This window comes from Physella acuta, unplaced genomic scaffold (assembly GCF_028476545.2).
Source record: "Physella acuta isolate Inbredline_101_S28 unplaced genomic scaffold, ASM2847654v3 ptg001647l, whole genome shotgun sequence".
NCBI classification, from domain to species: Eukaryota; Metazoa; Mollusca; class Gastropoda; family Physidae; genus Physella; species Physella acuta.
In genome coordinates this window covers 66640-89091 of record NW_026733161.1, presented here as the reverse complement: position 1 = coordinate 89091, position 22452 = coordinate 66640, and the positions used below count along the sequence as shown (strand labels likewise).

At 33.2% G+C, this 22452-nt stretch overlaps 2 protein-coding genes across 8 annotated transcripts; one reads left to right on the top strand and one right to left on the bottom strand.

Moving 5' to 3' along the window:
* Window position 1: 1 nt before the first annotated feature.
* On the top strand, window positions 2-16645 carry LOC131929546 (post-GPI attachment to proteins factor 2-like). The gene is made up of 5 exons (XM_059285810.1): window positions 2-297; window positions 11591-11855; window positions 12006-12112; window positions 13252-13360; window positions 14888-16645. The coding sequence occupies exons 1-5, from the start codon at window positions 133-135 to the stop codon at window positions 15073-15075; spliced, it is 834 nt and encodes a 277-aa protein (XP_059141793.1). The 5' UTR covers window positions 2-132; the 3' UTR covers window positions 15076-16645.
* A 2178-nt stretch (window positions 16646-18823) lies between these two features.
* Window positions 18824-22427, bottom strand: LOC131929544 (uncharacterized). 7 transcript variants are annotated; one of them, XM_059285807.1, is made up of 2 exons: window positions 22409-22427; window positions 18824-20595 (listed from the first exon to the last, which is right to left on the bottom strand). In XM_059285807.1, exon 2 carries the CDS (start codon window positions 20413-20415, stop codon window positions 18922-18924), a length of 1494 nt encoding a protein of 497 aa, XP_059141790.1. In that variant the 5' UTR covers window positions 20416-20595; window positions 22409-22427; the 3' UTR covers window positions 18824-18921. The 7 variants fall into 7 exon arrangements, with proteins under 7 accessions (XP_059141790.1, XP_059141784.1, XP_059141783.1 ...); XM_059285801.1 differs by lacking the exon at window positions 22409-22427 and adding an exon at window positions 22062-22301; XM_059285800.1 differs by lacking the exon at window positions 22409-22427 and adding an exon at window positions 22112-22301.
* Window positions 22428-22452: the final 25 nt, after the last annotated feature.

The window sequence follows — 22452 nt, the reverse complement described above, 5'->3', positions numbered from 1 at the left end:
TCTAGTTTAGTAAGAGAGTCTCGTTAGTTAGATCAACATCTTCATTGAGTGCAGTTGGAGGGTTTGGTAATTCTAGAGTTGTGATTGAAGAACTATTTAAAAATCACTAAGTGATCAATTCAAATTTTAAAAATGTCAAAAATAAAAAACAAAGGAACGATAGAAGATGTCGCCTTAAATATCCCAATTTGGAACTTTGCGGTTGTCACAGTTTCACTGCCAGGCGTTTCCCTAGCGATTTGTTTTATCACTGCCTTCATATTCAGATTTGATGATGTTAATGAAACTATGTGTGAAGTAAGTAGGCCTATATATATAGAATTATAGATCTAGAATCTATATAGAATATATATTATATAGATTCTATAGCCTACACAGATTTGGATGATTTTAATAATTTTATTAGGCCTAGGCCCCTAATAATTATTCTGATTTTAGGGCCTGCGGTCTGATTATAAATCCTGTTTTTACAAGCATTTATTTATCTTACTTCCTCCATTAGTCATCAGTCTGTCTATTGTCATAGATCGAAACGGGCGAGCAAAATTTTCAGACACTAATAACTGTCAGATGCGTATCAAAGTTGCACTTGCATCAAGACTTGACGACAATGCATTCTGACATCAAATTTGAATTAATTGGATGCCAAGTTGGCCTGATTTTTTATGAATTAATTAAAATTTTCTGAAATTATTAGACAGTCTTGTGCTACTCTTTGTGCACTATTATATAGGCCGTTCGATTCACAGCTTCCGGGTTTGTTGTTTTGAAGCCATCTCACGGCTCATGCGCTTACCAAAAATGGCGACCAGTTTCGCTTTCACTAATGGGTAGAGGGATAAAACTAATGATTACGAAGCCATCGTTAATTTTAGAAATCGGAACTATCCGTTTCTATTTAAGTCTATTAATTAAGAATTGTCGGATCTACTTTTGGCCTAATTTCTTTGTTTGTCTCGCAAGCGGCGCCTTAGTGAAAGTAGCTCTATATAATTCTCATCTTTCGAATCAAATAACTCTAAAATACCCCGTGTATAATAAACCAAACTATGTGTATATGAAACTTGAAAGTATCAATTTTACACACATTACAATTAACTGGTAATAACTTATGGTCGGAATGAGATGTGGTCCGTGCAAGTAATAATGCCATTTTATTATAATCTTTTTTGGTGAACACGAGGCGCGGGAAAATGTGTGCCGCGCAAGAATCCAATCATTTGGCTAGGTTTATGACTGTTTTTTTATGTCACACCTAAAAATAGAATGTTTACGCTTTCTTCATTGATGATCGTTTTTATTATTTTTTAAACTGAAAGTATGAATTATTAGTTAGATTTTAGGTTTTGTAGCTTGGTATACTTACCCTTTATCAATTTTAAAAGCATAGCATGCTGATTGTGAACAAATAGTCATAAGACACAGAAATAAAAAGTTACATGCGATGTGCCACACCCGGGTCACACCCCCTCAAGAAAACACGTGTTTATTGAGCTGTTTATCTCACTTTACAACAGTAATTAAAATTAATTGTCAAATTTTTATTACTTATTGGGTAATATTAAGCACATGTTTACTAATAGTTAAAAAGAAACATAAGTAAATTATGTTTTAATGAAGGTCACGGGTCAAGTTTTTTTTCCTTCTTTCAAGTTCAGTGGAGGGTGCCACAGGCTGACCTGACTTTGGAATTTTTTTCAGTAATAATGACTTTGCACAGAAAGTTAAAATATGCTAAATTAGCTTAGTTTACTGGTATTCTAGCTATTATTAATACATTTTTAATAAAAAAAATTATTCTGTAATTCTCATCAAAAAGCCTATATTATATGTGCATTATTATGTTCATTTGGTGCGCAATAGTTTTTAGTCATGTAACTCTATTGTTTTAATAATTTTAAAGTAGCCTACTGAAAAAAGAATTGCATAAAACATTAAATAGAAGTATTTCTCGCTAACTTGGAGGCGTGGTCGGTTGCTAACAACAATATGGCGCCCGGACAGGACGTTTGATTTCCGGCGATTTTTCGGCCAAATTCCAGAGACCTTCAACTAATTACATTTAAAAATGTTTACCACGCGCAAAATGGCGGGATTTCCGTGTCATAACAACAAGCCATAAGTGGCAAGGCTAAATATGCCAGAAAAGCGTTTTAAAATTTGCTTTGGAGAATGAAGGCTAAATTTAAAAGTCGGTCTCATTAAAATTAATAGAACTTCTAAAATATCAGCCTGGAGGTCACAAAAATGAATTGGAGGTTGTAGAACTATAAGGCTTATCATTATATGAAGAAATAAATCAAATATTGCATGCGCTTTTTAAAATAAGACACGACTTTTGAATGACAACCAAATTTTTTATATTTTAAAAACCACATGACCTCTATTTGATGATCACTAGTGGGGAACTCTGGGTACATGGCCACTTAAAAAGTCTAATCGCATTTGTGGTTTTCTTTACCTTCAAGGGTTAGAAGAGTTGTCATGGAGAGATGTGTTGGCCATGGCAGTGAGTGTCAATAAATATTAAATTAAGTAATTTAGTTTAAAACGAACTAAAAACTTCAAAATTAGTGGCTTATGGATTAAATATGTATGTCTATTATTCAGTGGTCATGATTAAATTGAAAATTGCATAGATTCTAGATTTAGTGAGAAAAACTATTAAATAGTAGTGTATTATTATATAATTAAAGAAAATCATTTTTCTCCTTTTTTTAGTGCATTATTACATAAAAACTTGTTATTAAAATGTATTTTATGCAATTTTTTAAAACAATTTTATTAAAACTTTTTCAATATTATAAAAAGAATGCAATGTTTTCATCAGATGCAACCAAGCTAGTTTACTTTAATAGTCATCTTGTTAAGTTTTTTTGGTTAAATTATAGTTAGAGATTCAGGGGAAACCACCACTTACAGATGGTTGCAAATACTTGCTCTCAAATACTAAAAACTGCAGTTTGAAGTTAATTTCTGGCCTATATTAATATATTTAGACATTGATTTTGGTTTATTATTCAGTTATCTATTATTATATTTGACACAAATATATCACAATATGCTTTATTAATGAGTCACCTTTTTTACACATTACTAGCCTCTGCCGATTTTACATAGCTAAAATGATAGATTACCAAATATTTGGCAATAAATTAATAAATATTGGGCCTAAAATGTCTTAAATGACAGCACACTCATAATTTTGTGATGACATGTGATGTTAGAGGGGGTTCAGATAGTCTGATGTCATGCTTTTGCATTTTCAAAAAATTATATTAAAAGCTGAAATTTAGCCGATATTGTGCATTTAATTCAACAGTTTTAATAAACTGTAATAGAAATTGTGGACAATATTTCAAATTGACTCTTAGTATCCCTAGCAGAACGAATCCTTAGAATCAAAACCAGTCAGCAAGCTTGTTACATTGAGTTAAATATAAACTCAAAACAATTATATTCAGAAACTTAACCATAGCTGTATTAGAATTTTCCCTGCCATGGATTATGTTTGTTGTTGTGACTTTTCTTGCTAATATTTTGTTTTTAATTAATAAAATAGATCTCTTAGCAAAAGATAGATTGTGCTAAAATGTGAGAATCTGACCTATAAGATGTTGTTGTGGTCCACCCAAATTTGACGGTTACCTGACTCTACAGACTTGATGTAGTCTGCCTGGCTTTTCTGTACTTTTCTATTTCATAAACCACACAACCTTTTTTTGTCACTTTTACTCATAAGTAAAGTTCCTCTCTAGACCTAGCGATCCATTGGGTGAATTAAAGTTCATAAATTTCTTGAGTTTGGCATACTTTGTCTTACTTTCCCCAACTTTAAGTCAGGTACCCATTGGAACTGGGTGGACTCAGGGACATCCTACATTCAAAGGTCCAAATACATTAAAATAATTACAGAATAACTTCTCCTGACTTTGTTAGGGATTAAATGTAATGTTTAGTAAACAGCTAATGGAATAGATGACATAAAGAAATAATTTAATCCAGTGAAATACCTTAACATTAACTCATTCAACATAATAGAATTTAACTTTTTTGTCTTAAACACCTGACGTTTAAAGCTTTTGACATATTTCCTTTTATGAGAGGAGTTTTTTGTAAATGTAATCTACAGTTGCTGTTTTCTTGACTTGAAAATAGCCATCATTTGGCATTGTTTGATCTACATTTAAAACTAAAACTATCAGTATCAATATTTGTATAGTTAGATTTCTTATTTACCCTTCAGTATCTTAGATAAGCAGCCAAAAATAAAATAGCACATTATTGTGGCATTACAAAATTAACTGATTGCAAAGGGGTTTGTTGTTCTTTAATTATACAGTTACTGGCTATTCAGATATAGATTCGCATACAACAGTTTAATATTTGGTCATTTTTTAATATTCATGTCAGTTTAAGAGTTTCTGCACATACCACAAATGATAAACCACCTCCACCTTTTCATGTAGTACAGGGGGTCTCCAAACTTTTTAGCCAGAGGGCCACATTAACTATCAAATATCAGTTCGGGGGCCAGAGTTTCTGGCATCTCTTTGGGGTGGTGGTGTCCCCGTGCTTCCCCCCCCCCCCCCCCCACATCGAAATATAATTTATATAGAAATATATACACATTTTAAATGCACCCCCCTCTAGGAGAAAAAGTCTGAAAGAAACACTGTCGGGGGCCGACAACACACACGAGATCCAAGTTTGTTCTCCTTTGGCAAACACAAAAACCCACACGCCATGTTTTGAACATGTCGCTAAGGAGGTCATTTGCTTGCAATTCAATGACCTCCATCTGCAGTTCATCTGGGCAATTGGTTACATTTGCTTCAAATGGGTTTTGAAACAGTCTCACTTCTTCTGCCATTGAATCCTAGTCAGAAAACTGCCACTGAAACTGCAGCTGGGGGTCTTTGATGATCTCGCATGAAAATGATGTGGGGGAACTCAGCTGTTGCTTCAGCCACGAAGACCTTGCACTGCTGAAAATGCGCCAAGTTGTTTCCCTGTACTTGTTTCAAAAACATGGAACAGCTGTCCAGCGACTCATCCATTGCAATTGAAAAATTGCGAAACATGTTAGCAGTTTTCACTATTTGAGTCACAATGTTTTCATCATTCTCTGCAATACCGAGGGCAAATGTATTTGCACCCAAAGCTACATTTTCAAATTTTCTTGGCAAAGTTCCTCGGCCACTTCTAGCAAACATTGTTTTCCGTGAACAAAAAGATTTCTGTGGGCCGGATGAGAGGACCTCGCAGGCCGCATCCGGCCCGCGGGCCGTAGTTTGGAGACCCCTGATGTAGTATACACACAGTCCCTATCTTTGCTCCTATGCAAACTGTTCTCATTCTACTCATCAAGTGTAAATCAGGCTTAGTAATTATAGTACATGCAGATCAGCGGCGGACATGATGCGTTGGGGAGGGGGTGTCCTTTTTTTTCTCTCAAATACACACATTTGAGCGTTATGACCATTGATTTTGTGGGGTTTTTAATACTATTATGTAATGTGCGCATCATAAACTGTATGTTTATTCAAAAACATATGCAGACATTATAGACTTTGAAAGTATTACTATTACTAACATTGATTATCAATAATAACCACTTAGTTATTAGTTAATTAAACGACATACTTTTCTAGTTTCACAAAATTACACATCTAAAGAGCAGAAAATATAATTTCACCCAGGAAAAGAAGATGGTTGGTGTGAGGGTAGGGATTTTTACGAAGGCCGAACGAATGTATGCAATAACACACAGTTCAAGTTCAACTATAATTGTTCTTTATTAAAATGATATATATGTTCAAGTTTCTACCTAACTGATCTACACTGTACTACTTCTATCTGACTGTTCATTATACCACTAACTACGCACTCCCATGACCACTCCTAACACTATCTAACTGTTCTCTAGCTATGCAAATTACAACCGTCTCTAACCGCTTCCTAACACCTTCTCTCTCGCTAGCTAATCATCAACTGCTGTCCTATCTCTCTACTGCCCCACGCCTCAGTGGTCAGCTGACCGTCCCACGTGACCGGTCAGTCCTGTGCGCCCATTGCCTCTCTAACCAACCAACTAGGCCTATAGTCTGTTTCTGCTAACCTATATCTGCTAAACATGTCTGACGTAATCTTGCGTCATCACATATCTCCCTCCCTTTCTGTAGCTGACAAATTATATTTTTCAGCGTCTACTACTAATCTAATACATCAACAACTATCTATCTTACTACTCTATTCTATCCCTAACATCAATCATGTAAATCAAATACAAAATGGGACAGCACAGTTTACAAAAACATAAAATCTTGTGTCTGTGTTCCTGAATAAAAAAAATGTCATTGTTCTAGTTCTTGTGTAGGTATCCTGACGTCTGTAGTGTCGCTGCTTGATAATGTATGTCTATGTTATGGTATGTGTGAATCCAATCATGTGTAACTCAGTTCTGGCTAGGTTGTCGTGTACTGGCCTTGAGCCAATCTTAGTAGAATGTGTAACTGGTTGAACGGCTCAGCGAGCAGTGTAAGTGTATGTGTAAGTGTTATGTAATTGTTGGCGTTCCTCTGTGGTGGGTGGGTTGTGGCGAGTTTTGTTGTAAATTCCCATGAGGCGGGTGTAGGCGTAACTTTCGTTGGTCAATGTGATGACGCAACAAACTCAACGCTGGTTGAGACGTCCACGTAGAGTGATTATACGATGAACTGGAGCTGTCTGATGCGGTGGCGAACAATGACGTAACGTTCCGACGCTGGGAACTTGGACGATGGGTCTTCTACCCTTTGTATGTGCCGACGTAGGTTAACTTAGCTGGCGGTCTGTTAGATAACCCCAGGGTGGGGCTAAGCGGTGGCGATGCGTCCGCTGTCTTGACCAGGGCAATTCACTGTCCAGCAGGCTGTTCGCTGTCCAGGTAACTCAACGTGATCAGGGGCTTCGGGTGGCGGCATTCTTTGAAGTGTCTGCTTCATCTCGTCTCATTCTCTGTAAGCGTTGGTGGTCTGAAATTGTATTACGAGACCATGAGCAATGGCTTTATGTGACCATTTTAGTGCCCGCGCAGACAAGTATTCAGACAGAGGTACCTTCCATTTAAAAAACCTCAAACCAAAATTTAAACGTGCTGAACATTTGTCTGGCGGCATAACAAACATTAAAAAAATAACATTACAACATAACCAAATAAAAAAATCAGTACACTCTAATCTAACAACAATCTGTAAAGCCTAATAAACTCAATAGACGTAAACACTACTAGAGCTTAGAAATAGCTTCAGAAAAAGAATAGACATGTGAGTGTATATCAATAATATAGTGTCATTTCAAATCAATATTTGAACACGTAATCATATAGTGGAGCAGCTCTCACTATCTGACTTCTGACTTGACTTAAACTGGCTGGTTGACTTAATGACTGACTTCACTTATGACTTCAGTAACTCGACTTATTTCACTTTGACTGACTTCAGTAACATCACTTATTTCACTTTGACTTCAGTAACTCGACTGACTTCAATTTAACGACTGATTCCACTTTGACGACTTCAATTACTTCAACTTGACGACTAACTTCACTTTGAAGACTAACTTGACCTCGACGACTTCACTTCAATTCAACTTAAAAGACTTCACTGACCGACTTAAACTTCGACGACTTAAACGTCTTCACTTTGACTTCAAAGACTTTTCCTTGACTTCAACTACTTCAATATGACTTCAAAGACTTCACTTTGACTTCAACAAATTCAATATGACTTCAAAGACTTCACTTTGACTTTAACAACTTCAATATGACTTCAAAGACTTCACTTTGACTTCAACAACTTCAATATGACTTCAAAGACTTCAACGACATCACTTTGATTTCAAAGACTTCGCTATAACTTCGACGATTTCACTTCTTCACTATAACTTCAAAGACTTTTCTTTGACTGCAACATGACTTCAACTACGTCACTAAACACACTATGACCTCAACTACGACTCAACTTATTGACTGACTTCACTGACTTCAAATAACTTCTTTGACTTCAGTTCTGACTTATACTTCACTGACTTCAATAACACTATTGACTTCAGATTGACTACACTGACTTCGACTTCAACTATATCGACTTCACGACGATTTTTTCGACTACTTAGATTAACACAAAAATACTCGACTTGACTTCACAATTATGTCCGTTGTTCAAAATCATTTATGGAGGCGGTCCGGGTCACATTCTTGGTCATGGGGTTGATGTTCTTGGGCAGTTGCGTGTTATCTATGTGCTGTACTTTCCGTTTCACTAATTCTAACGCTAACTCTGCTTTTGTTCTTGACATTTCTTACTATCTTGACTATCTTGTTTTCTAGCTTATTCTCTACAAATGTTTCAACTTCTCCTGTTTTGTCTAATGGTATGCCCTGTTTATAGCATTGAAACTCTGCCTCCATGGTTGTGTATGTGTGTGTGTTGAGGAAAGTAAACAAAACTAAGGCAACAGGGCGTAACAATAGAATGTGTAAGGCAGAAAAACCGCTGGCACAAACTATCCAGCACGGGTATAAACCCAAACGGTTAAAAAAATTGTTGGAAGGTACTTATCTTTTTGAACATGGTGACTGTTCCCTTGTGTTGGTAATCCACTCGTTCCGGTTGAAGAAACCCGCTGTTGTGTTGAGTTATAGGAAGCTGTACACCAGTACACTCCGTCATGAGTAAACCGATATGTACTGTCTTTCCTGTCCTCGACCCGCGCTCCACCAGTTGTGAGGGTGGGGATTTTTACGAAGGCCGAACGAATGTATGCAATAACACACAGTTCAAGTTCAACTATAATTGTTCTTTATTAAAATGATATATATGTTCAAGTTTCTACCTAACTGATCTACACTGTACTACTTCTATCTGACTGTTCATTATACCACTAACTACGCACTCCCATGACCACTCCTAACACTATCTAACTGTTCTCTAGCTATGCAAATTACAACCGTCTCTAACCGCTTCCTAACACCTTCTCTCTCGCTAGCTAATCATCAACTGCCGTCCTATCTCTCTACTGCCCCACGCCTCAGTGGTCAGCTGACCGTCCCACGTGACCGGTCAGTCCTGTGCGCCCATTGCCTCTCTAACCAACCAACTAGGCCTATAGTCTGTTTCTGCTAACCTATATCTGCTAAACATGTCTGACGTAATCTTGCGTCATCACAGTTGGGCAAAAGTTCTAGTGCTGGCCACACCATGCCTTCATATGTAGTCATTTAGAAACAGATGAACCCTATTTCATCTGCCCTATGGATCATCAGGTCCAAAACTGCAACTTAATTTTTTTTTGGGGGGGTGGGGGAGGTTTATGTATTAACAGTTACTTTTTATCAAATTTTATATAATCCACACTAAAAATAAAAAAAAGAATAACAATTAATGAATGTAATGTCCTTTAATACAGTCACAGCTGGTGTTTATATTTATTACATAGGACTTAAAAATAGCTGCTCTATCCTTAAGGCCTCAAAAGGAGGTATTAGTGAGTAGTTGGTCTTAACTGATGAAACATGTTGTGTTCAGTCCTATTCAGCACAGCTATATTTATTCAGCCAAGCAGGGAAATTCTTCGTGATTGCTTCGGTCCTTTTTATTTTTCTTCACTTTTTTTAAAATTATGGCTTTATACAGTTTTGTTCTTAAAGCTATCATGCATGGTTGTTCACCAACATAGTTAAGTGTAATAATTACACAGCACTGTGTTAACTGGTTCAGGGTTTGTCATCATTTATTAGCATAACTTACATAATATTTAAATTTATAGCATGCACTCTGTTACATTCTTTGAAGGAACAAAACCATCCAAAAATGTATGATACTTCTATGATAGCTAGCTGGACATTGCAGGGTCATACATTGGTTGTTGGTCTATCTGTATCATTGTTGGGATCAGGGTTAGGGTATTGGTGCTGCCATTAAAAAATCTTTTCTTGTGGCTCATATTCATCTACCAATGCTAATCCTGCATGGTGATTTACATCTTATTAAACCCTCTATTCCAAGATGGACATTAAATTTCTTCTGTATTTTTCTATTGACCTTAAAACTCACCCCCTACATATCAATAACTATTTATTACATGACATAGTACCTGCTGTCCTATGATAGTTTTACCCTGAATTTTATAATGCTGCATTGATCTTCCCACTCACTGTATTGATTTCACCTTTAAGATTGATTTTAATCTCCTTTCTCAACTAAATTATCTTTTGGTTTAGCTATTTATATATGCACTGTATAGATTCATGCTTTGCTCTGGGGAATGTAAACTTCATGACATCGCTGCTCATGTCTGATAATTGCGTAATTGCTTGTGAGTTTTGGGTAAACTGTGGAGCAATAGTTTTCTAGCCATTATAAGATTGATATTAATATGGATTCCTGAAAAGAAGAATTTTTTTACTGTCAGTGATGTGGAAACTTTTTATTCTAATCGCTGAGAGCATCTAAATATAGTAGACACAAATTTTAAAAGGTATTTTTTCAGAAGCCTTCACCAACTACCTATCAATCCCTCTACTAGTCAAGGGACCCACTACCACCACCTACTCTATGCCAATCTAGAACACCACCTATCATCCACTCTATTCTAGTCTAGGAACCCACCCACTCTATACCAGTCTAGAAAACCACATGCTGTACCAATATTTTCTGCAACTATAAAAATCAAATTCTTTAACCTGCAACAATTTTACAACCACTGTGCTGAAAAAGTATCATAGTTGAAATGTTATATGTACTGTCCAAATACCTGAATGCTACCTGTATTTTTTAAACTTGTATTTAGGCAACTAAACCTGTTTTGTAAACAGTTATAATTGTGGGAGCTCCCACTAAGGGACCAGCCAGTAGCGTGGCAAGGGGGGGGGGGGGGACATATGTCCGACCTTAGGGGGCGCCAAAATGGGTTGGAAAAATAAATTGAAAGTTTGAGGGGGGTGCAAATCAAAAGTTTGAGGGTGGGTGGGGGTGCAAATCGAAAAGTTTGCCCCCGGGCGCCGGGAAGGGTCGCTGCGCCTCTGGGACCAGCTCAGGGGTCTTGGGAGTGGTGTAAGGAAATAATTTTAAAAGACATTTACAATGATGTCATGGGTTCCGAACTCGCAAACCAATGGCATAGAGGTCATATTCTCCACTCAGCCACGTCACATAACAATTTGTAAAAATGAATTATTTTTTTATTGAAGCTCTCAGGGGACTAGCCTAGTCCTCTGTGTCCCCTGTCTGTGAGCAACATTTATAAACTTGAAATCTGAATTGTACTTTACTGTATTTGCTGTGCTAGAATATTGTTATATGTTATAGATTTTCCTCTTTAACAAAAAGCAGCTGTCTCCCGTATGTCAAATTTAAGTAACATCTGTTGTTTTTTTTTATTTTATTTTTTTTATTTTCTACAAAACTTTACTACCCTTGATTTGATTATTTTTTAAAATTTGCCTTTTATTAGTATGCTTAATGAAATTTTATTTCTGTTCTAACTCCAGTTGCAGCCAACTTACTGTGGGTTTTACAATAAAAATGTATTGTTGTTTAATTTTCAGGTGAAAAACTTTATTCCCTCAATAAGTGCAGTGACTGGCATAACACCTCAAACATATCTGTGGCGCACATGTATAGCTCTTCACTCTGCACCAAGGTTTGCTGTGAATCTCATCCATTACAACCATTATATCAACCAGTTGTATCGTGTTAAGCCAGAGAGAATTGGAAAATATAAGTTCCTTATCAAGGTCAACTTTTGGTTAAATTTTGTTGAAAATTCCTGTCTGACATTAGTTGCCTACATAACAAATCGAGAAAACTATCGTGAGTATAGTTTTATCTAATTCATTTTTCCTGTTACTATTTAATTACTTAGTTTCCCATATTGCCTAGTTTTAAGAAAGATTTGTGAGGGTGATTTATTGGTTTTTTAAAAATATTTTTAATTTTTTTTTTTTCTCAACCTTTCATCAGCTGTCCATGAGAAAATCTTTGTTGTTTTTATGATAACTTCCCTGTGCTACATGCTTCTGAACACAATCATCTACAACTGGAGCAGGGATGGTGTTTTTACAGAAATTGTAAGTATGATACTAGTTTTTTATGTAACCTATGTGTGAAATAAAATTCATTTCGGTAAGCATTTGTGTTCTGTTGTGTTCATTGGTACTTCAGTTTTTAGTTCTAAGTTTTTTGTTGGTGCCAATAATACTATTAGGGTGGCTATATTGACATAGAATTGTGTTGCAGAAATTGTTTTTAAATATACATTCAATTTAATACTATTTTTTATATACATTTTTTACAAGTATCCTGAACATAATTGATAAAAACACTGCTTTTAAAATACAACCCTCACTGATATTTTGTTTTCACCATATGTTACAAACAGCTGTAGAAATTACAATAGGATTAATGTTTTGTTAAAAGGTAGTCAAGGAATCCTCTCTTTGAACATTGATTGAAGAAATCTACTACATTATGTATGAGAACTATTAAAAATAAATGACTCAATGATTTTTGGCAGGGCATACACTTAGTTTTAGGATTGCTGTACTTTATAAAAATGCTGTTTAAATCTTGTAAATGCCTGAGTGATGCTGGAAAAGTATAAACTGTATAAACATTTACTCAGAGGGCTAGAGTAAAATCATACATGAAACAAGTAGCATTTACCTAGGACATAGTCACAGTACTTGTGGCATATTCTTATAATGATTTTGTACTTAAGATCACCTGAGCACACAAAACTGATTACCCATTTAGGAAAAAAACAAAAGACGTGTCTATTTTAATCATACTGTGATATTAATTTGAAAAGTAAATTAAAAAAAAAAAATATTTTTAAATGTTTTTTAAAAATGGAATTATTGGAATTGAAATATTTAAATATTATTTCTGAAAAGTTTCACAATGGCTATTTGCTATATATTTGTAATGAGTGTTAACACTAAATAGATAAATTAGGTGAAAATATATTACTGACTAATTTCATTTTTCATAGAAGGAATGCATTTTACTTATGTAAAACTTTGTAACAAAATTAAGTAGAATTGTTGAGTAAAATAAGCCATAACTTATTCATACAATTGCAAATTAAGTTAAAATCGACAATTTCCTGAGAAATTTTTACTTAGGGTAAACTTAATTTGCATTGATTGCATATTAGAATTGTTTGCTATCCTGAGCATTGATTTACAAGGACTTTAATTGTTTTCAGGAGAAAAGATCTTATTGGTGGAAGAAGGTTATGTTCGCTTCCATAGCAACAGCAACAGCAGGGCTTCTCTTCTTTTTTGTACTGCACAGACTTTACTGTGTTGTTGGGGGTAAGTTTCTTTAGCAATCCAATTATTTTGAGAGTTCCAGGTTTAATTTTCGTCTTAATGCACTGTGAACATAAATTTAGGGGAGGGTTCTGGCTTTGTATGATGTTAAAAAAGTGTGACATTGTTTAAATAAATTTATTTACCCATTGAGCTAGTTTTTAAGAAAAAATTACCAATTTTATAAATTATGACCCCCAGAGGAGATAATTCTGATTTGCTTTTCATGATTATCTGCCCTTTGTTTTGCTTATCAGGTAGATCAGGACCCAGAGAAACTCTCTCTTGTCTGCAAATCTTTGATCTCTAGTCTGGGGCGGCCACTCCAGGCTTACTAGCAGGGTTTTAACTCTGGGTTTGACAGTTTGGGCACTAGTAGTGTGAATCAAATTTTGTAGACAAAGGGGAAAATCTTGATTAAGTTTCATGATTATCTGCCTTTGTTTCACTGTGTCAAGTGGATTAGGACAGAGAGAGATTCTCCTTTCTTAGGCATATCTTTGATCTCTGGTCAGGGGTTGATCGGGTTTGGTCTGTGCAGTGGGTAGAACAATGGGGTTGATTATATCAACTTTCTGGTGGCTTTGTTGTTGTTCATCATGGTCGGCTTGTGAGTTAATTATGATAGATCTTGTTGTAATTTCAACTGTATCAGTTTCAAGACTTTAGGTACCAACAAGAGTTGTGAGATCTTCTGCCTGGTGCAGGTTTGGTTGGTCTAGTAGAGTAGTGTGTCCTGGTTCTGCGTTGTTCAAGCATGGCACTCTGGGCTATCTTCAAGCACTCCATATAACTAAAGTCAGCTTTTCTCTATCTTTCTAAAACCTCACGTCTTTTGTATGGTGGTGAAGCTGCCACCTTATAATGCTTTGTCTTCTTGTTTGCAGATTAGGTTCTCATCTCAACGGCTTACTAAAGTTGTAGTACTACTGTCTTTGATCACCTGCAATTTCTTTTTAAGTTTCTTCTCCCATCTTTGTTATTCTTCCTGTTTTTTCCTAAGGCTTTTTCATACATTTTTAAACAAAGTTGCTGAGTTGTTCCCCTTCGTAGTCAAGGCCAATAGAGCACTAGGTAAATGTGGAGTGTTGGTAGTGCTATTTATTATGTAACAAGGTTGCTGATTGGTCTGTTTTCAATAATTTGATGCAGTTTTTATATGTAGTCCACCAATCACAATTTGTCAGTTTCAAATAAAAATTTAGCCTGTTAATATTATTATCATTATGCTGATAAATTTGGTGGTAATTTGACAAAGGAATTAATGTTAACCTGTATGTAAAAAAGTGTGAATAGAATTATTCTTATAAAAGTTATGGGCAGATGGTCAATTATGAAAAATCTATAATTTTTCATACTAAAAATTAGTTTTGAAGGAATGTGACCCTTAAATTATTACTTTTTATTCAGTGCAGTTAAAGTTTTAGAAAAGAAATATCAGCATATATTAAAAGCTTCTATATTTTAAAATATTAATTATTAATGCATTAGACATTTTCATACTCTAATCTAATGAAAAATTTCTTTCAGCCTTCAGTTTCTTCTCTGTTTGTGAGTATATTATAGCATACACCAACATGGGTTATCACTTCACTGCCTACTTAGACTTTAAAGGTCAATCTTTTACTTTTGGAAGTTTCCGTCAAGACATGCGTAGCAGTAATGGAGTCACAGCAACGACTAACAACAACATTCGGCTCAAGAATAAAGTACAATGATGTTCGTGTAATTAGCATAGCTAGTTGAAGGAAAAGCTAAGATATTTATTTTAGGGAAATGTTGTTCATCTTATACCTTGTGTAATATATATATCGAATACTCTTGTCTAAAATGTTACTCATTCCCTAAAGGTTTTTCTTTATGTTTCATATGTTCACATTAAGTTTGTGTAAAAAATTTATATAATAGGGCCTACACATACTGGTGTTTGAAAGAAGGTATTTAAATTTTAGAGACATGTGGTGTTTTTTGCAGAGAAACAGCCTATTTTTTTTTTACTATGGAAATATTATTTAGAATTGACTAGCTTTACTTTATATAAGCAGGGTTTCCCATGTACACAAATTAACTTTTAAAACTTACTATAGATACAGTTCATTCATCAATTATTTTTTTTATTTTGTATTTTTTACATTTGTCTATTTAAAAAAAAAAAGAAATACCATCTTGGAAGTCTTCTTACAAAATACTTTTGATTGTTTTAGCTGTAATTGTTCTTGTAAATCTATTTCCTTGTGTTTATAAATGGGATTTTGATTGTTTTAGCTGTACTTTTTCTTGTAAAATTATTTTCTTGAGTTTATAAAAGGGATTTTTACTCTTGGTATTGATAGCTACATTAATTTAAATGCTGTAATATATGTAGTGTATTATTAGTAAGTGAACATCATCAAGAACTTGTTAAAATAGGGATACAGAAATCTTAATGAGAGTAGTACCCCCAAGATAAATATGACATTAAAAAAACATTTACCTAAAGGAACACAGACTATCACGAAAATTCATTTTGATATCAAAACAGTACAAAGTAAAATATTAGAAAAAAATGTTAGATTTCGGAAATTAATTTTAAATGTTTCCCCACTGTTTGTAGTGTTACATGTTAGTATTCTACATAAAACATACATTTTTATAAATATCGGTGTATTGTTGCATTTTACTAATATACATAGTGCATTTATTTATAGTCAAACATTTGTTTACAAACAGTTTTAAAGAAAAATATTTTGGTTTATACATTAACCATACCTTTTTTTTTTGTAAAGAAATATTTCTTTACAAATATACAAATTCTAAGACACAGCAACGTATACATTTTCTTCTGGTAATGTACTTCTGGACCATTCATATGATTATTGGACCATATACCATTTCTATCACACATCTGTCTCTTTAAATAATTGTAATTAATGTGATTCAAATTTAAGTTTTTAAGGCCTATTTTTGTGCATCATCACAGCATTATGTATTTTGTATTAGGGACACATATCTTATTCCAGTAAGTGTATAGCCAATTGTTGGTTTGATAGATTACATTTTAATGTTCAATTATGATTAATGACTGATTGAACTTAGGAATTGTGCACATTTATAGGGCCTATATCACAAAAATTTTGACATTTTTTAGTTTCATCTACTACCACTTAAATTATATGAAAATTATATATATATATATATATATATATATATATATATATATATATATATATATATATATATATATATATCAAAATGATTGACCATCACTCCACCTTCTTTGTATCCTAGAACAAACACAATCTCCCTTAAGTCTACATTTTTTTTAAATAATAGTATATACATGGCAAAAATGAACCTCTCATAATGTTCTTTGTTTTTTTCTTTATTTCAATGACTTAAAGGAAATGTAAATCTAAATCAGGCAAACTTAAGCTGTTAAATAATTTTTTTCTCTGTATGTGGTCAGGGTTCTTGCCAGAGATTATAAATGTTTTTTGTTGGTGTGAGTTTCACAAGACGTCTTGCTTGTTAAATAAATTGTTCTATTCTTGCATACTTCCTGTCTTGTAACTAACTGTCCACTGTAAGAAAGCAATCAATTTATTGCCTTAACGTTTTTAAACTATTCGATGTCACTTAATGTTAAATAAATATGTAGGCAGATTTACCATATCATCCCGCCTTTAAAAAGTTTTAGATTATGCATTTTTTTTTTAAAACTGCCAGTAATATTTTTTAAAAGTATGCACTTTTTAAAGAACTTTATAGCATAGCTACATAAAATGTAATACACCATCATTTTTTAAATTAATGTTGATAGATGAAAACCAGTGTTGTCACCTATGTTGTCAAGTCCATGCCCGTAAGTTTGTAATGAATTATAGTAGAATATTGTATTGGCTGTCAGTTTGCATACTGCTTACATTTTTTTGTGATAACAAAAATATCAACTCCACCTCAAGGGATGTTGTATTCCTTTTTTTAAAGTTTAAAGTATATGTTGAATTTTGTACATGCTTCCAACAAAACAAAAGAGCATGCATGATTTAAAATTGTGAGAGTTTAAAATTATATCATTAAGATGTGTTTTTAGTAATTATATTAGAAAAGAAAGGAGAAAAGAATTGCTTTATACCTTTAAAAAAGCAATCATAACAGGTTGATTTATTTTTTAAAATTTGTATGTAAAAATCTAGCTTTAAAAATTTTCTTTTTTACTCTCAATAAAATGGAAGTTTTTTGGGGTTTTTTTTGCACATATCAAAGTCACCTAAAACATAAAAATGTTGTTATTGGTTAACTGTTATTACCACTTTTACTAGGATCAGCTACGTCCAGTTTAAAAAAAAAATCACAAATATTTATAGTCTAGTTTGTACTAAAGTACTATCTTACAGTTCCTCTCTTTCTATTGTGAGTGCCTACCAAGTATAACAGTGCAAAAACACTTGTATACCAAAAATAATGTTTCTTAGTTCCATGCTCTTCTAGTACCTCTTATTTTGTAAATAAAGTTTATATTTTTATTAAATGTATTTGAATGCACTATGCCATACATTTTATAAATTAAGCTAATACGCTCAATCTTGGAAATGGATATAGGGTTTGTAACTTTTTTTAAACTTCTAATTTTCTGAAATGTACTGTCATTTAAAAGTTTCATCTTGTACTCTTTTAATCTATGAGTGCTAAAGAATTGTTCCATTCCAATGTTAATTAAGTGCCATCATGTAATTTAATTCCTTTGCTGCAGAAACAACTGTTTGTTTTTCCTGTTTATGTTAATAATCAAATCTTCAAATTGTTTACTTATCATTTAGTGTAAAAATAAGTAAAGTAAGTATTAAAACAATAATTTACAGTTTTTAAAATAATGTTCCTTTGAAAATGTTTTGTTAAATGTTCTGTGTTTATAAGACTGGCAGGCCAGGTGTTTACAGTATTCACTCTGACAAGTTAAATATATGTATATATATATATATATTTATTAATTGGGCACTTAAATTTCTAAAGAAATATTGATTTCATTAATCCTAGTTTAGAAGTATTTAGGTTTCTGAAAATATGTTGCTTACAATTGTTTTCTAAAAAGGCATAAAATACCAGTATGCACCAATAAAAATGGATGGTCAATCAGAAACACATAACTGATTTTTCAGAAATTTAGTTTGTCTTGGATTAGACAGAATCACATTCTATGTTAAGCTTTATCCACTAAAATATTTGTACTAAAAGATACAAAAGAGCCACAATGCATATCAATAGACTCATGATTTAAATGGCCATCAAATAGTTTATATAAGTATAAAATCACTTAGTCTAGTAATCTTTGTGCATTAGTATGTACTATTTGCTAATTCTGTAATGAATGTTCTATAGTCATTTGTGCTAGTAAAATGTTAACAAAATAACATTCAATAAATTGAACAGAGAAATGTTGGTGTTTTAATTTTTATTAGTTCCTTTTTTAGTTTTATATTTGGTTGATGTTTTCTTAAAATGTATACACTACTATAATAACAAAAATATACTAACGATTCAAGCCATTTACAAAATTTTAACTGGGAAAACCTGATGTAAACAAGCTAAAATTCATTAAAGCAGTTAGCAAATAGCAGTCGGCAATCAACATTAGGTATTTTAAAAATATTTTCACCTTTCTTAATCATATCCCAGTTTTGATTGTTAAGTTCTGCCCCCATTTTGAATATAAAAAGCCACTCTGGCATATCAGCTGTTGATAAACGAATATTTTCTTTGTACACCCTAACTGTGGTCAGTTTTCTTGAATTTTTCACCAAATGCACTAATGCCGAAGAAGGAAGGGAAAGACAAGATAAAAATGATTCCAGCTGTATACAGTTACAACCTAAGTATCGAAAACTCTCATTGATTTTACCAAGGTCTGTAAAATGCATCAAAAACTCCCAGTAGTTGCTACAGAAAGCTAAGTTCTGAAGTGTTGCACCATAAAAATCAGCAATGCAGTTTAAAAGTTTGGCTGATATACTACTAGACAGGTTATCAAAAATAAGAGACTGCAGGAAGGGATTAGGATTCATGTCTTCATGGCACATGGCTCGGTTTTTGAAAATGTAGTGTACTTTAAAGATTGCCAGTTTTATTTCTGGCAATGCTTTTTGAACTGCTTTCCAATCAAGTGAGTGTTTTTCCATAAATCCTGACTCTTGAGTGTGATCATCATTCACTAGGTACAAGTTTATTAGTTTCTTCTTGGTTAGGTTGATCAATATTGCTGTATTTAAAGATTGTATTGGGCACTTCAAAGTCTGGAGATTTACACATTGTAGTAATTCATCTACTGACTGATTGCTGCTACAATCAAGGACCAAGCCATGGGAAAAATCCAAGCAGACAATATGTTCTAATAGTTTATTTTCACATAAATATATCAGGAAGCTTAGAATTCCACTACGCAGAGTATCAATAGATGAATAGAACATTCTATTCAAAGAGAGTTTAAGGTTGCAGCCACATGTGGTTGTTAAACATTGCAAAGGCTGAAGATAATTTTTTAATGAAGACTTAAGCTTTGATACTGAAATATCAGGTGGATGCATCAAACACAGTGCCTTGAGGTTATGGCAGTTCTGAGAAACAGCTTCAAGAAGATGACAGTCTCTGTCAGTTTCATCCCCGGTCTCAAAAATTTTGTGTATCCAAATGGTGCATGACTGGAAATATTTACCATATTTTCTAATTATGTTCAGTTCTTGCTCAACCAGTACTGGAAAATATATGTGTAATTTTTCTACTGCATAGCATCGGTCATTTTCAAATCTTTCCCATGCAAGAGGAGAGTTCATAATATGCTGTACTCTCGGAATAGCAGCTGTAAACCATTCTCTTTCTTTCCAATGTAAAAATGATATAATTTTACCCAACACGATGTCTGGCAGCATTGCAATTTTCAAAGCTGTACTGCATAGTGGAAGTTGCTCAGGGCTTACTGTTGTATTTGTATTACAGGGAAAATTACAACATCCGGAACTATCCAAGTCTAACCGCTGAATATCTCCAATTGAAGAAGTGCTTTCCTTCATTTTTTTTAAAGCCATTTTCAAATAAGCTGTTATATATTGAAAAATATCTACACTTTAATTTCTGCTAGATTGTTTGTTTAAATCTAAGCTTTGGTATTGTAAATGCCTTTTATCTTACATTTGAGGCAAGGCCGGGGGGACGTTCTGACCGGGATTCAAAGGGATGACTCGAAATATTGTCCAATAAGTCAATCCCTAAAATTTATAATAGTAAAATTATTTAACATGAAATTAAAACAATTTGGAATACTTTTTAGTAGACCCAATATTATAGTTGTAGCCAACTTTGATGGTTCCAGCGTAATAAAAAGTTAATAATGAGTTATTAAAATTATTTGATAAATTATTAACATTAGATTTCGGTAATTTACTCATTTAGTTTTACTTTTAATTAAATTCAATAGTGTAATCACTAATAATCATACAGGGATCATCCATAAATGATGATGATTTTTACTCTCTTCCCACTTTGTGACAAAAAGCCAGACCCCATAAGAAATGACATCTCAACTCAGTTTACACCCCCCCCCCCCCCCCTCAGAACTGAATCTTGACTTAATTATTAGAAAAACATCGATTTAATAAAAAAACAAATATTGACTGAGCTAGGCTGAATTAATAAATTTCTTTCACAATTTACAAAAACACAAATAATGGCTACAATTCAGTTTCTAGCATCACCTTTTTTTTTAAATGCAAAAGTGTGATGTCGCACTACCTGAACACCCCTCCCCCTCATCGCAAAATTATGGATCCTCATCTACGAGTGTGACATCACTTACTCACTTAGTTATAGACACCAGCACAAACAAAGAGCTTATTATAGCCCTGTACTATATATAGTATATAATATATTAATATAGAATATTATAGATCCAAGGTAAATGATTTAAATTATTATATATTAAATATAAAAGTAAAACTTACTTCTACTCTTAGTTTAGTAATTAGTGAGTATTACCTTCACTTTAATTTAATTAGAACTAAAATCTAGACTATACTATTAAAAGTATTATTCATAATAAAATAATAAATAATAATTATTAAATATTAATTAATTATTAAAATTATTTATTCTTCAAGACTAGTTCAAGACCAAGACTTCTAGCTAGACTAACTTAAATCGGTAATCTATCATTTTAGGTACGTAAAATCGCCCGTGGCTAGTAACGTACTAAAAAGTTACCTCATTGTCAAGGCTTTAATAGAAGTATATTGTGATATTTTTGTGTCAAATATTATAGATAAATGAATAATAAACCTAAATCAATGGCTAAATATATCAATATAGGCAAGAAATTAACTTTAAACAGTGGCGTTTGCGAGCAGGATTTGCTATATAAAAAGCGGCCATCTGGAAGTTAGAGTGGCTTCCCCTGAATCTCGCGCTATAAGCTTACAATAAAAAAAATAAACAAGATGGCTGCAATAGTAAATGAGCATGGTTGCATCTGTTGGAAACATCGCTAGTCTTCATTTATTACTGAAATGTTTTAATTCAATTGTTTAAAAACAGGTAGATCTACATAAATGAAACAAGGAAGCATTTTTGTATTTTTCAAAACATAAATCCTCTTCAAAATGTGAAATAATTATAAAAATATAAGGAGTCACCTGTTTTTCACATTACTAGACGCGGGCGATTAGATCATTTTACGTACCTAAAACGATAGTTACTAGTTAGATGTATTAGATTAGCCTTAAATCTCACAGTTAAAATGTTTTTAATCGGAGCTGATTAGTTATTTTCTAGATCTTATAGTTATACTGATACTACTGGTAGAAATTAACTAAAATTAATAAATTAAGTTCAACGAATGCAACATTTTTGTTTTGTTTTTCTTTCTTTTCCCATTCGTTTCTAATTTAAACAGTTTTGTTTCTATGGCGATCCCAACTGCTCAAAATGTACTATTTTTTATTTTGAAACAATCTGTATTAATCACTAGATTTAGCTCTAGATCTAGAATCTAGATGACTTTCGATATATTCATAGTGTAGGAACAACCTTTATATAAATAAGATAGATTTCTAGATCGAAATATAACTTCT

Excerpts from the sequence above, each read along its gene's own strand:
- LOC131929544 (XM_059285807.1), bottom strand. The coding sequence starts at position 20,415 with ATGGCTTTAAAAAAAATGAAGGAAAGCACTTCTTCAATTGGAGATATT.
- LOC131929546 (XM_059285810.1), top strand. The coding sequence starts at position 133 with ATGTCAAAAATAAAAAACAAAGGAACGATAGAAGATGTCGCCTTAAAT. Across the intron at positions 12,113-13,251 it reads ATGGTGTTTTTACAGAAATT|GAGAAAAGATCTTATTGGTG; the intron begins GTAAGTATGATA and ends AATTGTTTTCAG. Across the intron at positions 13,361-14,887 it reads ACTTTACTGTGTTGTTGGGG|CCTTCAGTTTCTTCTCTGTT; the intron begins GTAAGTTTCTTT and ends AATTTCTTTCAG.